Source organism: Artemia franciscana, chromosome 3 (assembly GCF_032884065.1).
Source record: "Artemia franciscana chromosome 3, ASM3288406v1, whole genome shotgun sequence".
Classification (NCBI taxonomy): Eukaryota; Metazoa; Arthropoda; class Branchiopoda; order Anostraca; family Artemiidae; genus Artemia; species Artemia franciscana.
The window spans coordinates 50,833,566-50,849,408 of record NC_088865.1 but is presented as its reverse complement, the minus strand read 5'-3'; the positions used below and the strand labels follow the sequence as shown (position 1 = coordinate 50,849,408).

General features: G+C 33.2%; 1 protein-coding gene across 2 annotated transcripts in view; it reads left to right on the top strand.

Moving 5' to 3' along the window:
* Window positions 1–15,843, top strand: part of LOC136025379 (serine/threonine-protein kinase 10-like) — a 114,827-nt gene that overhangs the window by 41,933 nt on the left and 57,051 nt on the right. For both annotated transcript variants that reach the window (XM_065701361.1, XM_065701359.1), the window contains exons 6-7: window positions 5,058–5,220; window positions 14,753–14,907. In XM_065701361.1, coding sequence (XP_065557433.1) covers window positions 5,058–5,220; window positions 14,753–14,907 — 318 coding nt within the window. The remainder of the gene's footprint in view (window positions 1–5,057; window positions 5,221–14,752; window positions 14,908–15,843) is intronic.

Here is a 15,843-nt window from a genome sequence, read left to right as displayed (position 1 = left end):
TTTTTTTTTTTTTTTTTTTTTTTTTTTTTTTTTTTACTCATGCTTTGAAAGAAATTCGATTGTCCGAGTTTTTCGAATTCAAAATCAAATTTGTAACCAACCATATTGATAAACTTGAGTAAAAATTAAGTTTTCAAGCTCGAGTTTAAACCCTAAGCCTGACTGTTAGAAATCGATTTTAAAATCCAAATGCGCATTTTGAAATTTCGCGTAAAATTTAGACTACAGTCTGACATTTTAGTACTGAGGCTGAAAAAAACAAGTATTTCTACAAATAGAACATACTGAGTGTTTGGCAATTAAAACGGACAAAAAGTAAGTTTAAAAAAAAAGGTTTTCCTGGAACAGTTTTTAAAGAAAGATGTTTGGAAAGTCATTTCATACATCAAATATCCTGTTAGTTCCCTTTCTTAGTAATTTATTTTCCAACAAATTATTTTTTTGCTGATGCAAATAGTTTTATTATGAAACAAATTCGAGTGTCCCAAGTTTTTCACATTTGTATTCGAATTTATAACCAACGATATTGTCAAACTTGAGTAAAAATTAAATTTTTAAGCTTGAGTTGAAACCCTAATCCTGACCCTAATCCTGAAGAAATTGATTGTAAAATCTGATCACGCAAATTGAAATTTGCGTAAAATTTACGATGCAATGCAACATTCTAGTGTTTAGGCTAAAAAAAAAAAAAAAAAAAAAAAAAAAAAAAAAAAAAAAAAAAAAAAAAAAAAAAAAAAAAAAAAAAAAATCCAAGTGTTCCTACAAATAGCACATGATGAAAGTATGGCAATTAAATCAAACAAGAATTAAATTTAATAAAATAGGTTTTCCTCGAACAGCTTTTAAACAAAAGTCGAGAATAATATTTAACCTGAAAAAAAAGAGTAGAACAGGTTATATAATAAGTACATCTTGAAACGAACAGAACTTAGCAATTAAGGAATAAAGGAAAACCAAAAATTAAAATTAGCAACATAACTTAAACAACATAACCAAACGTAACTTAAAATTAGTAATAAAGTTAAATCAAACAGAAATAAAATAAAATAACTAGTTGATCTGCATTAAGTAAATTAAAGTCGTTTTAGGGAAAAGTTTCATTTCAAGTATTCACAAGCATCAGCATTATTACGCATATAATAATATAATAATTTGTATTGCTTTACCCGAGGGTAATATACAAAAGTCGTGATTACATACATGTAACTACAAAAGTATTAAAATCGAAACCAAACTCTATGTACTTCTATTTGCGACACTTAAGATAAGATTTATTGCAACAAAGTGGCTATCACAAGCCCTAAAGGTCCGAATTCGCACTTTAGTGTCAGTACAAAATCCTAAAATTGCAATCAATAAAAAGTCAAACGGTAAAAACTGGTAAAATTAAAACAGGAAAACAAATTTAAACAAAAGTCAAGCTAGCAAGAATTATAAAATCGCAATTGCAAAATAAACACTAAAATTATAAGATAAGAGTGGAGTGAGAAGGGGGGGGGGGGCTATTGATTTAAAATTTCAACTATTTGAGAGATGAGCGTTCTTCTATATCTTTCAGTGGAAACAATAAAAAGTCAAACGGTAAAAACTGGTAAAATTAAAACAGGAAAACAAATTTAAACAAAAGTCAAGCTAGGAAGAATTACAAAATCACAATTGCAAAATAAACACTAAAAGTATAAGATAAGAGTGGAGTGAGAAGGGGGGGGGGGCTATTGATTTAAAATTTCAACTATTTGAGAGATGAGCGTTCTTCTATATCTTTCAGTGGAAACTGAAAGATATATCTTTCAGTGGAAACAATAAAAAGTCAAAAGGTAAAAACTGGTAAAATTAAAAAAGGAAAACAAATTTAAACAAAAGTCAAGCTAGCAAGAATTACAAAATCGCAATTGCAAAATAAACACTAAAATTATAAGATAAGAGTGGAGTGAGAAGGGGGGGGGCTTTTGATTTAAAATTTCAACTATTTGAGAGATGAACGTTCTTCTATATCTTTCAATGGAAACTCTTATTGGGACAAGAAGGGGGATTTTTCTTGAAACAGAACGTGGGAGGCGAGTTCGGGAAGGGGTAAATGTTCACTAGGGAAAAGAGAAGTAGTACGAGGGTTATGCGCTGCGTTGTGGGCAAAACGTAAGGAAATCTCTGCTCTCCTTTCCTTAAGGGTGACTAGATTTGCTCGCCGAAGAAGGGAAATGTAAGGTACTTTACCCTCATTGAAGATAATTCTTAGGTACCTTTTTTGAACTGCCTCTATTCTGTCCGATAATTCATTGGAAATGCCAGGATGCCAAACAGGACAAGTGTATTCGAGGATAGGACCTACAAAAGAGAGAAAAATCCTCAAACAATGCGATTTGGGACATTTAAATTTATTAGGGAGTTCGAGGAGAGAAAATCCAGTATTTGTACGTTTTAAGAAATCAATAACGTGGCACTCCGATTTTAAGTCGCTTGAGATGGTAACACCCAGTAATTTCATAGTATTAACAGATATTTCAGGGGGGATTGAAACGGAGAAAGAAGGGGGAGTTTTAAGGAAACTAATTGTTAAAACTGTTGACTTTGAAGGGTTGACTCTCCTATCACTAGCAACTGGTTCATCTGATATTGATTCCAAGATATCCATTGGGTTACTTTTTAGATTTTTGAAACATGTTTTAAGACAGTTGAATCGTCAATTGAATTTCCATCTATCCGGGAAATCGACACCAAGACTGTTTATCATGGTAAGAAATAGGATTGGGCCTAAGAGGGTTCCCTGGGGCACACCATTATAAGGAGGGGATCAGAATATACATTCAGGTATTTGACGACTTGTGTTCTATTAGAAAGAAGGACGAAATTAGTCTTATTAATTAGGGGTCAACTAGAAAGTCGTTAGTTAGCTGCTTTTTTTACTAATGTATTATGGTAATTTAAACCAAAGGTTTTTGTAAGTCAACTGCGATAAGATTGAGCCAGGTATTGGGTTTTTCAAGTTTATTACATATAGTGTCCAAATGTGAACAAGATAGTGTGTTGTAGAGCACACATTTCTGAATTGTTTTTGGTCAACATTTTGGATTAATTTTAATCTAAATTTTAACCAACATTTGGATAATTTAATCCTTTCAACCAATCAACTAAAAAGCTTTCATATAACTTTGAAAAAACCGGAGTAAGAGTAATGGCCCAGACACCAGCAAAATCTTATTTGCTACCCTTCTTTATCATGGGAGCAATAAAACCTAATTTTCAATAATCAGGGAACTTACAAGTAGAGGTAATTTCATTAAAAAGTACGGACAATGGTTCTAAAAGAATGTCTGCAAAGGCTTTAATTAGTACAATTGGGATGTCTAGTGGACAGGTACTGCACTTTTTAATATTTTTAATTTTTGCCTCAACACCTGAAAGCAAATAATAGGGAAATTGGGAGAGTGTAGATCGTAAGCAGTATTAATAGAGAGGGGAGGGGGCTTTGAACTATGGAGGAAAGAAATTTATTCAGGTCATTGGCTGTAACAAGGGACTCTTCTTGTAAATGGAAATCTATATTATTGTGTGTTTTTTTCCCACAATCTTTTTTTACACTTGTGCCATTGTTTTGGCTTAGAAGAAAACAAATCCTTGACGTTACATTTGTAATACACAGACGCAGGTTTACGTATTCTTTTTTTTACATGTTTACGCAGTGAGTTAGCTTCAGATGTTTTACCATCCTGTAAAAGATTAATTTTAAGCCTAATTAGCGTTTTTAACTGACTAGTAATGTAAGGTTTGTCATTAGAACACGATTTTACTTTTTTCTCAGGGAAGGGCTCTAAGTATTTGGTTATAATCAGATCTTGGAAGGAAGACACTTTAACATTAATGTCATTATTCCCCTTAAGAGCTGGCCAGTTTTCATTAGTAATCCAAGATCCTAACTCGAAAACGCCTTTATTGGAAATTGGACGATAAGAGAATTGGGTAACAGAAAATGTATGATTAATGCTAGAAAGAGGCTTCATTAATAAACAAAAATGGTAAGGTAAGCAGCTCAACAGAATTTCCCTCCAGCCAATTTACCCTAATTCGGGATAGCTCGCGGCACCTCGAGAAAAAATCTATTCTCATCAACATCACAGAGTGGGCAATTTTTCTTTGTTTCAGTACTTTCCCTAAATTCACAAAAGTTGCCCCCCCCCCACTGGCAGACAGCATTTTCAACAGAGTACCTTAACGTTCAAACGGGGATAAGTCCATTTATTTAGATAGTGAAAACAGGTAAAAAAAAGTCTAGATATAGATAAAGTCTATACAAAAGTATAGACATATACAGCGATTGTCATCAGTAGAAATACTACTGATGACGACAAATCTAGTAATAATCTACTTATGACGATCGCTGTATATGTGATTGAAATATGTAGACTTTAGTACCTGTTTTCATTGTCTAAATAAGCGGGCTTATCCCCATTTGAAAGTTTATTTGCTCTGACACCGAGCTTGCTCTCAACTGAATCCGTAACCTTACAAAGCTAACCGGAATATTCAACATAAAATAAACTTTATTTTATATCTAGGTTTAACTTGTTTGAACTCTTTTGGGTTTGCTCTTTGAACTTGGTTCATACCACCATTTCTCGATTCCTTGCTCTTCTAGTCTTACTCTAACCATTCTCAACGGGCCTGTTATGTTATCTCTTTGACCCGTACAATCATTCTATAAATACGAAAATCCTGCCCCATCAAGCACCTTTTTAATAGGGACTCCTCTCTGTAATAAAATTACTCTTCTTTATGAAGAATTCCATATGGACACTTTTTTTTCATTATTTTTGTTGGTTATTGTTTTCTTTTCTTAATGTTATTATTTTTTATTTTATTATAAGATGCACTTTATTTCTCATAAATTTTTCATTGGCACTATTTATGTTTTTATTTTATTGTTATTTCTATTACCTTTATTTACTTGGTGTACGGATCAGGGATTGACCTAGCCTATTCAAAACTGTTATTTAGCTCTTATAACAGAAAATAGACATTGTTTATGCTTCTCGCTAACCTTTTTAATTTTGGTCCTATAGGTAGACATCTGGTCACTGGGTATAACATTGATTGAGTTAGCTCAGACTGAGCCCCCTTATCACAACTTCACTCCAATGAGGGTATTATTGAAGATTCAAAAGTCAGAACCGTCCACTCTTGATAATCCGAAAAAGTGGTCCAAAGATTTTAATGATTTTATAGGTAAGCCCTTTTCCCTTGAAATAACTTACGATCAATTTCGAATTTTACAGTCGTGTCTTGTCAAAAAAAACTATTATCACATTCACGCTCAAAGGCCTTATTGAGTATTGTGACAGATTTGACGTAATTGTGAAAGACCATTTGATCAGCTGTTTCGAACAGTTCGTGGTAACGAACTGTAGTAAGGAGCGACCCGGCTCAATACTAAACGAAACTCTAAAAAACGGAATTTCGATACTAAAAGATACATAAAAAGAATCGGATTTTTATGCTGATTTTAAATATATGAGTTTCATCAAATTTAGTCTTTGTCATCAAAAGTTACGAGCCTGAGAAAATTTGCCTCATTTTCGAAAATAGGGGGAAACACCCTCTAAAAGTCATAGAATCGTAATGAAAATTACACCATCGCATTCAGCGTATTAGAGAACCTTAGTGTAAAAGTTTCAAGCTCCTATCTACAAAAATGTGGAACTTCGTATTTTTTGCCAGAAGACCAATCACGGGTGCGTGTTTATTTGTTTTGTTTTTTTTCCAAGGGGTCATCGTATCGACCGAGTGGTCCTAGAATGTCGCAAGAGGGCTCATTCTGACGGAAATGCAAAGTTCTAGTGTCCTTTTTAAGTGACCAAAAAAATTGGAGGGCACTTAGGCCCCCTCCCACGCTCATTTTCTTCCCAAAGTCAACGGATCAAAATTTTGAGATAACAATTTTGTTCAGCATTGTCAAAAACCATAATAACTATGTCTTTGGGATGACTTACTCCCCCACAGTCCCCGGGGGAGGGGCTACAAGTTACAAACTTTGACCAGTGTTTACATACAATAATGGTTATTGGGAAGTGTACAGACGTTTTTCAGGGGGATTATTTTGGTTGGGGGGGGGTTGAGGGGAGGGGGCTATGTGGGAGGATCTTTCCTTGGAGGAATATGTCATGGGGGAAGAGAAATTCAATGAAGGGGGTGCAGGATTCTCTAGTATTATTATAAAAAAAAACAATGAAATCATAAACATGATAAAGTTTTTTCAACTGAAAGTAAGGAGCAGCATTAAAACTTAAAACGAACAGAGATTTTTACGCATATGAGCGGTTCATCTCCTCCTAAATACCTCGCTCTTTACGCTAAGGTATTTTTAGTAATTTCAACTATTTATTGTACGGCCTTTCTGATTCAGGGGTCATTCTTAAAGAGTTAGGACAAAATTTAAGCTTTAGTGTAAAGAGTGAGGTATTAACGAGGGGACAAACCCCCTCATATACATAATAAAATATAAGAATATAAAAGTTCGTTACGTAAGTTAATTTTTAAGTTACGTATATTTTTTACTAATAAAAACGTTCGTTAAAAATTAAAAGTTCTAGTTGCCTTTTCAAGTAACCAAAAAATTGGAGGACAACTAGGTCTCCTCCCCCACTCCTTTTTTCTCCAAATCGTCTGATCAAAACTAAGAGAAAGCCATTTAGCCAAAAAAAGAATAAATATGCAAATTTAGTTTTAATAATTTATGCGCGGAGAGTCAAAATCAAACATGCATTAATTCAAAACCGTTCAGAAATTGAATAAAAAAAAACTAGTTTTTTTTTAACTGAAAGTAAGGAGCGACATTAAAACTTAAAACGAACAGAAATTACTCCGTGTATGAAAGGGGCTGTTCCCTTCTCAACGCCCCGCTCTTTACGCTAAAGTTTTTCACTATTTAATAAAGTAGAATTGAGAGAAAGAGTCAAACTTTAGCGTAAAGAGCGGGGCGTTGAGAAGGGAACAGCCCCTTTCATACACGGAGTAATTTCTGTTCGTTTTAAGTTTTAATGTCGCTCCTTACTTTCAGTTAAAAAAACTATTTTTTTTTTATTTATTAAAGGGAAGATCAGGTGAACTGATCGATGTTCAGTCACATTTTGATCCTATTGATTTTGATGCTTATCAACTGGTTTTGAGAAATCTGAGAAGTTTAACAATTTTGTATAAGACCTTTTGGCGTTAAGGTTTTTCACTATTTAATAAAGTAGAATTGAGAGAAAGAGTCAAACTTTAGCGTAAAGAGCGGGGTGTTGAGAAGGGAACAGCCCCTTTCATACACGGAGTAATTTCTGTTCGTTTTAAGTTTTAATGTCGCTCCTTACTTTCAGTTATAAAAACTAATTTTTTTTTATTTATTAAAGGGAAGATCAGGTGAACTGATCGATGTTCAGTCACATTTTGATCCTATTGATTTTGATGCTTATCAACTGGTTTTGAGAAATCTGAGAAGTTTAACAATTTTGTATAAGACCTTTTGGCGTTAAGGTGACGGCATTTGCTAGGCGAATGTACAAGTCAAACCCGATTTAACGGGAAAAAATTCAGTATATTACCTTAAAAGCCTAGATAACTATATATGCACTATAACTATTCTATATGCTATATAAAGTACTATGTACTAAATAATCAGTATTTAGCGCTTCCCATCAAAAATTGTTGAAAAGCTGCTAAGCTTTAAATATTTTATCTTTAATGTATTCCTAATCCGAATATTATTTATATATTTTTTATTCGTTATTTATTTATTTGCATTCTTATTTTTGATTTACTATGTTCGATTAGTTTATTTATATCGATTATTTGTATTCGTATATAGTTATTCGTGTAATCTCTAAAAGTCTTTCTGAGGCCAGTTTGACTAATCCAGAAGTTTAAACAGACACAAATCTTTGGAACTAACTTGGGAACTAACCTAGGGAAATGATTGATTATTGATATATCAGGCTGTAAGTTTTGAGCAGCCTGATCCCAGGAATTTGGTCATTGAAAAATCCATTTTTTTAGCTTTTGAGATTTTGTTATTAAAACGATTGATTGACTGTTGAATTTTTTTTAAGTAATAAGGCCACTCGCTGAAAATAATTTAATAAAGAAAAAAAATTAAAAAAGAAAATGATTAAAATAAAGGAAATAATTTAAAATAATACGATTTAGTAAATTATTTAAAATAATTTAATAAATGACTTAACAATAATTTAAAAATCATTTAATAAATAGTTTAATGATTTAATAATTTAATAAACGTCATTCGCTGATTAATGCTCAATAATGACAAGAAGTTTTGTTTTATCCCATCGAACAGTAATTATTTTTTTCACAGCCAATTTATTCAATTCCACTTTAAGATGTACCTAACTACATTTTCCATTGTCAAACATATAAGCAAATACAAAACATTTTGTTTTGTATTTAATATGAAAATGAGGAATATTTTTCACAAAACTTATTTCGTTCGCTAAACTAAGAATCAAGATTAAATCTTCTGTTGCAACTTTTTTCGCTTTTTTTATACATTTTTTTAGGTTTACTTCTGAACGATTTGTATGTTTTATATTAACCTGTTAAAACGTTTCTGGAGCAATTGTAGTTCAGACACTTAGTAGTATCTGACTGTTACTACCTTAGAATACGGGAATTGATAAGATAGATAACTTTATCGCTTTAACATGAGATTAATAGGAACTAAAAGCTATTAGCACCACTGACAGAGCAACATAACCAAGCAGAACCAAAAAATTTTGAAGCTGTTTAAAGCTATTAGCAGCACCACTGATAGAGCAACCTAACCAAGCAGAACCAAAAAATTTTGAAGCTGCTTAAAGCTATTAGCAGCACCACTGACAGAGCAACCTAACCAAAAAGCAGAACCAAAAAATTTTGAAGCTGCTTAAAGCTATTAGCAGCACCACTGACAGAGCAACCTAACCAAAAAGCAGAACCAAAAAATTTTGAAGCTGCTTAAAGCTATTAGCAGCACCACTGACAGAGCAACCTAACCAAAAAGCAGAACCAAAAAATTTTGAAGCTGCTTAAAGCTATTAGCAGCACCACTGACAGAACAACCTAACCAAAAAGCAGAACCAAAAAATTTTGAAGCTGCTTAAAGCTATTAGCAGCACCACTGACAGAGCAACCTAACCAAAAAGCAGAACCAAAAAATTTTGAAGCTGCTTAAAGCTATTAGCATCACCACTGACAGAGCAACCTAACCAAAAAGCAGAACCAAAAAATTTTGAAGCTGCTTAAAGCTATTAGCAGCACCACTGACAGAACAACCTAACCAAAAAGCAGAACCAAAAAATTTTGAAGCTGCTTAAAGCTATTAGCAGCACCACTGACAGAACAACCTAACCAAAAAGCAGAACCAAAAAATTTTGAAGCTGCTTAAAGCTATTAGCAGCACCACTGACAGAGCAACCTAAACAAAAAGCAGAACCAAAAAATTTTGAAGCTGCTTAATTATATACAATTGAAATTAGTATGCCGAAACCCAAGGCTAATTGTTTTTTTTTTTTTTTTTTTTTTTTTAGTTTTCTTTAAATCAAAAATATCCTGAAAATAATGAGATTCTTTTATTTCTAAACTATGGTTAATTGACTGTGTAATAGTTAATGCTATGTTAGTACGTATAACATTACATCTATTGTCCTGTTTTGGCAAAAATATTTTCTTTTTCTGTTATTTCTGGGCTAAAGTAAAGCAAACCTAAAAAGAGGTTAACAAATTCGTATAGTTATGTTTTTATAATTAATGTCTACTCATAATGTTTATTGCGAATGGCACCTCACTCTGGCTTGGTTTGCAGCTGGTAATGAGGAGTTGGTGAGATGTCAAACATTTTGTTTTAGCGTGTGTTCTTCCCTTTTCTTTCTTCTTTTTTCTTTCTTTGGGAACCTCCCTGTATTTACGGCAATCCATTTTTTCATAAATAAAGTGAAAAATGAGTAACTGTTGTTTTTACTGGGCAACGTTAGAGGGCAGTGGTACCTGGTTTTCCTCTTATCTGTCTCTTATATTCTGTAGTTTATGCCTTCGCAGAAGTTCCTTGTAATAATTCATAAGCCTGTATGGGTGGATCTTTATATTGCTTTATATTAGGATGATTGAATTTACGCGTTTTCATATCGCTCCATCTAAGTATTATTTTTACCGTACGATTGTATTATTTCTGGAAGCCGACAAAGGGGCTGTGTGTAAAATTTACGGAGGCCTACCTGAATTTGAAGAGCTACTATTCAAGCAACTTGGTGTCATATCCCAAAACAATGCATCTTTACCTTTTCTCTCTTTTGCGTTACATATATGTCTTTTTACGTTAATCCTGGCCCTGACCCGATTGGTCTATTTGTAGTTGTTCTGTCTTATTTGGTTGCGTTGACTGGCATTTCCACTTGTCAGTATATCTGCTGTTCACCTGAATTTCCAAATCCCAAACAGTGTATCTGATGAACCGATCAAAATGCCCCTAAATAAACAAAAACTGTTTATCCAATAGACTAGTCTCGAGCTCAGATTTTCACCATTTTCATCACCTGCGGTGTCGCAACATCCGTGTTTACCTTTGACATAATTGTTTAAAGTAGTCTGGGAACTTTTTAAAGTAGTTTTGGCTAGAAATACCTGAGTAAGACTTGAGTTCAGACCTTGCTAAAGTGGTTGATGTTTCAGTTTATTGACTTCGTAAATAAGAATTGTGTGAAAAAGAAAATGGGGAGGCCGACGTTTCCTGTCGTATTTTTGATGACATGAAACAGCGTGTCTCCACCAAACTTCCTAAATTGCAGGTTAGAGATAATATATATACAGAATAAATGGCCCTACTGAAATCAGGAGGAAAAATTGATTGGGAAAAATGATTCATTTATTTATTTTTTTCGAAGTGCGGAAAATCTGACTTCCGTACGAAATTGTCAAGGCTTTTGTGTAAAGTTAAGAAAATTTGAGATACAGTGTTTTACATTTCAAATCCAAAGATTGAATAACTGTATTGTTGACAATAATGTGCACAGCTAACAAATAAAGCATTAACAATCCTATGCACTCATCATGAACAAACAAAGCCTCGTTCGATTTACTTCATTAGTTAACTAATAAGTAGGTTTTGCCGTATTTTACAATTCTTAGTTAACTTTGAACGTTTTTTCGCACGAAGGGATTCTTAGTTAACTGGAAAGTTGACTATGAAACTACGGTTGAGAATTCTTAGTTATTAGACATCTGCAAAGAATTTCTGCAAACGTCAACTGCGACACTTGCATATTTTTGGTGCCCTCTGGTACCCTCCCCCTGGATACGGCTTTGCATGGGATAAATATCATTTGATTCAAATACTAATAAAAGCTGTCAGAAATCATTATAACTGAAAATGATCGTAATTCAGCTCACCTCAACCAAATTTCCATGTATTTTAATTCCTCTCATGAATAATATCAAGTATTTAATTTACAACTACCATTAATGTATAATATGATATATATCGACCAACAGAAGTGGAAATTGGTTGCCATAGATACATTCTAAGACCACACTGACTATACATGACGGTTGAAACTAAGAAAGGAAAAGATATAATAAATGAAAAATAAAATCAAATAGATGAGAAAACGAGGATTTTGTCAGCCAGTATTAAATATGAAAACGGAAAACATAAAATATGAAAACGGAAAACGAGATAATATACTCGTTCCTATATGGGTGGTTCCTATAACTTCCTATATGGGTGGATGATGACTAATTGGGATAATATTTTGCACCCTTTTAGTGATGAGCTTTGCTGCTGTTTTAGACCAGCAGTATTTTGTAAATTCTATTATTGTTAAATTTTGCAAATTTTTTATGTACACAAAGCATGATCGAGGAGTAGGCTGCAACAATTCTGGGTGGGACCTGAATCACAAGTAGGGGGTGGGAATGAGGTTTTACGTAATAGCCTAATTCGCATATATGCCATAAGAGGTTAACCGATCTTGGACTGACTTCTAGGAAGTAAAAGTTAGTATAGTAATTACTCAGTTTAATATCTCATCCAACTACTATCTAAACTACTCAGATTAATATCTAGTTTTTGAGGGGCTGCAACAGTTTATTTTTAAAAGTCCAAGACGAAACTTAGAGAGTGAAGCTCCTTATCCCTCTGGTTCCTTTGTATTCACTGTTGGCTATTATTTAGAATGTCAGGTAATACTCGATTGAATATACAAAAAGTATGAAAGTTGCTTCTTATATCTAATTAATACCATAGAGGCCCTCATGGCCTCTATGGTAAAGGCTTGGCTCTTGCAAAATTTGATGATTTATTTTGGATTTTCCAGATTGAATGATGCAGCTGTTTATTAGAGGCACTCACTCAGCGGTTGTATTTATAGTACTGGGGTTTACTTTTCTTCTTGTAAAAAAAACAAGAGGTCTAAAATTTTCAGAAAAAGGTTGATTTCTTGTTAGCCAAGATTATTTCGGCGTAATTGTTATTTTGACTGTTTCAGGCCTCCCCTTCCTATACCTGATTCTCTGTTCCTAATATCTTGTACGTCTCACGTTATAGCAATTTAAATTTTCTGCCAAGCTTTCCGCTCTATTTGGCTTTCTGCCTTTCCGCTTTCCGTTCTTAATTCATTTTCTGGCAAATAAGCCTAAGTGAAAAAGGTAGACATTTTAGTTAACTAAATTCTGTTAAATCGAAAGCAACTCAATATTGTCTTTTTTTCCCTTAGAATTATTACGTGATAACTTATAACGTTTTACTTATCTGTAATTACTTATTGTCTGTTTATAATCTGTTTACTTGTTGTTTTAATTATTTCTGTTTTACTACACCCTTGAATAATATTTTCCTCATATCAAATTATTTAAACCCTTCAGTTTTGTGATTTCTTATTAGAAAGTTTTTTTTTTATCGAGCTATGCAGTAATAATTACGTTGTGTCTAAATAGTGTATTTCAACGTAGTCTCAGCGCCGCCCTGGTGTTGAACTCGCATTTAGTTTTTGGCCAAAATTTTAAAATCAGTATTCGATGGTTCGTTTTGTAAATACTTGTGAAGTTTTTACATTCAGTTTTGATAATGAATGAATTTAAGTTATTTATTTGATATAGAAGTTCGATTTATTAATTAGAAACAATTCCTTTTTGCAGTAGTTTTTTTTTTTAGCGAAAATAATATTTTTGCCAAAGCTCAGCACCAGGATGGCTCTAGAATCGAATTGAAATGAGTCTAATTGCGTAAATCTATAAAACTGCTGTTACTACTACTAACAACTCATTGCAGTAACAAGCCAAATGAGGCAAATTTAATTGCGCTCGTTATTCCTCCACCCCAACTTTCTCAAAGCTGCATTCCTTACCTCCTCCCCCGTGAGGGTTCAATTTTCTTTAAATCCTTACCTCCTCCCCCACGAGGGTCCAATTTTCAACATACCAGCTGTTTCAATACCTTAGAAATTATCCTTTTTTTCAGTCAAGCAGTTTACAAGCATGCGAATTCCTTCTGAATTTCATTAACCCAAACTGCCCTTTTTTTCTCACAAAGGTTATTTGCTGTTGTGCTTTTTTGTTTTTCTCTACTCCCATTATTTTAACCACTTCTGTCTACTACTTTTTTTCCATTTTAACTTGTCAAACATATTGCTAAACTTGTCACAATTGATAAAGTTATCAAAGAGGGCTCTATAGTGTCCATTATCAGTACGATTTTCCTTCGTGATTTTTGACAGATGTCAATTCTTGTGACCTAGTTTTCGTTTGGTTCCAGATGTTTGACCAAAAAGTGAATTTTTTAGCAATCTGTCATCGTTCACCCGTAAAACGTAAAAAAAAGGAATAAAGAAATTAAAAAAAAAGGATAAAGACCCTCCAGAGCCATTGCTGGCACCTAGGGCTTCGAATTGACGTTTCAGTTGCTGGGTCTTTTTTTACAGGGACAAGTAGCAAGCTTGTCAACCAACATTTTTGCGGTGGGGATCGAAGCCCGGGCCTTATATTACCAAACTGAGCATCAATCAACTGTGCTACAACAGGGTGTAGTGCGTTCTAATTTATCCTTTTCTTTCCTGTAAAAAAAAAAGAAAGTTTATGCTTAATTTGTTATGATAACTAATCGATCAAGGATATATCTGTCTTTATTTAGCTAAGTGTTTGGTCAAAGATCCCACTCATCGATGGACTGCTGCTGAACTGCAGAAGCACCCCTTTATTTCATGTACTTTAGATATATCTGTCTTTATTTAGCTAAGTGTTTGGTCAAAGATCCCACTCATCGATGGACTGCTGCTGAACTGCAGAAGCACCCCTTTATTTCATGTACTTTAGATATATCTGTCTTTATTTAGCTAAGTGTTTGGTCAAAGATCCCACTCATCGATGGACTGCTGCTGAACTGCAGAAGCACCCCTTTATTTCATGTACATTAGATATATCTGTCTTTATTTAGCTAAGTGTTTGGTCAAAGATCCCACTCATCGATGGACTGCTGCTGAACTGCAGAAGCACCCCTTTATTTCATGTACTTTAGATATATCTGTCTTTACTTAGCTAAGTGTTTGGTCAAAGATCCCACTCATCGATGGACTGCTGCTGAACTGCAGAAGCACCCCTTTATTTCATGTACTTTAGATATATCTGTCTTTATTTAGCCAAGTGTTTGGTCAAAGATCCCACTCATCGATGGACTGCTGCTGAACTGCAGAAGCACCCCTTTATTTCATGTACTTTAGATATATCTGTCTTTATTTAGCTAAGTGTTTGGTCAAAGATCCCACTCATCGATGGACTGCTGCTGAACTGCAGAAGCACCCCTTTATTTCATGTACTTTAGATTCAAAACCTATTAGAGAATTGATTGCAGAATATAAAGCAGAAATAGTAGAAGAAATTCTTGAAGATGAACAGGTAATTTTTAAAAAACTTTCAGTATCTATTCCTCTGTTCTCTTTTCTTGCTTTATATGTTCTTCAGTTTAAGTTCTCTTGCTATGTTCTATTAGAATTAGTCTAATGTCTAGATTTGAGTTTTTGAATTATCATTTTTTGCCTCAGATATCAAATAACCTTGTGCAAGTCTGTTTTTATAGCCACCTATTTCATTTTGCCGAAAAAAAAAAGGTTGCCAGAGGAAATTCTTTCTATTTAAAGATCAAACAATCCAAAGATAAAATGAATGCAAATTAATTAGAATTTAAATCAATTGTAAATATTTAGTTAGAGTAATTTGAAGATCAAATCTATGCATGTGACAAAAGGAAAAGAAATATCTTCCATTGCCAAAATTGAATCTGAAATTTTGATAATTGTTTTGAAATTAACCACAAATATCAACTTAAATGCTCTGGTCATAAATTATTGAAACATTAAATGCAATTTTGAAATCATGGCTTCCTCACTACGATAGTTTTTAATTTTTTAGATTTCCCTAATTTATTCTAGTTTTTCTGATTATTATTTAATCAATACAAATGTAATTGAATCATTATAAAATTGTGTTTCTTACCAATTTAACAATATAATTTAATTAAAACTGAAGAATATTATTAATCTGATTTATTCTGATTTTTTTAGAATTAATTATTGTATTATTGTTTACTGTCTGTGTTGGCAAATTCGCCCTAGTGGATTGACCCTAAGGGGGAACGAGTGTTGCCGCCAGATTATTAAAGAGGTGAAAGAACTCGCTTTTGGTGCATCATTCAGGACTTCCTGACTGAAAAAAAACAAACAAATTTTTATTTATTTTTATGTATATTGAATTATTTATATTTATCTTTGTTTTATTTTTATTTTTATATTGAAAGTGTTAGTTTAATTCATTTCGCTCTTTAAATTTTTATAT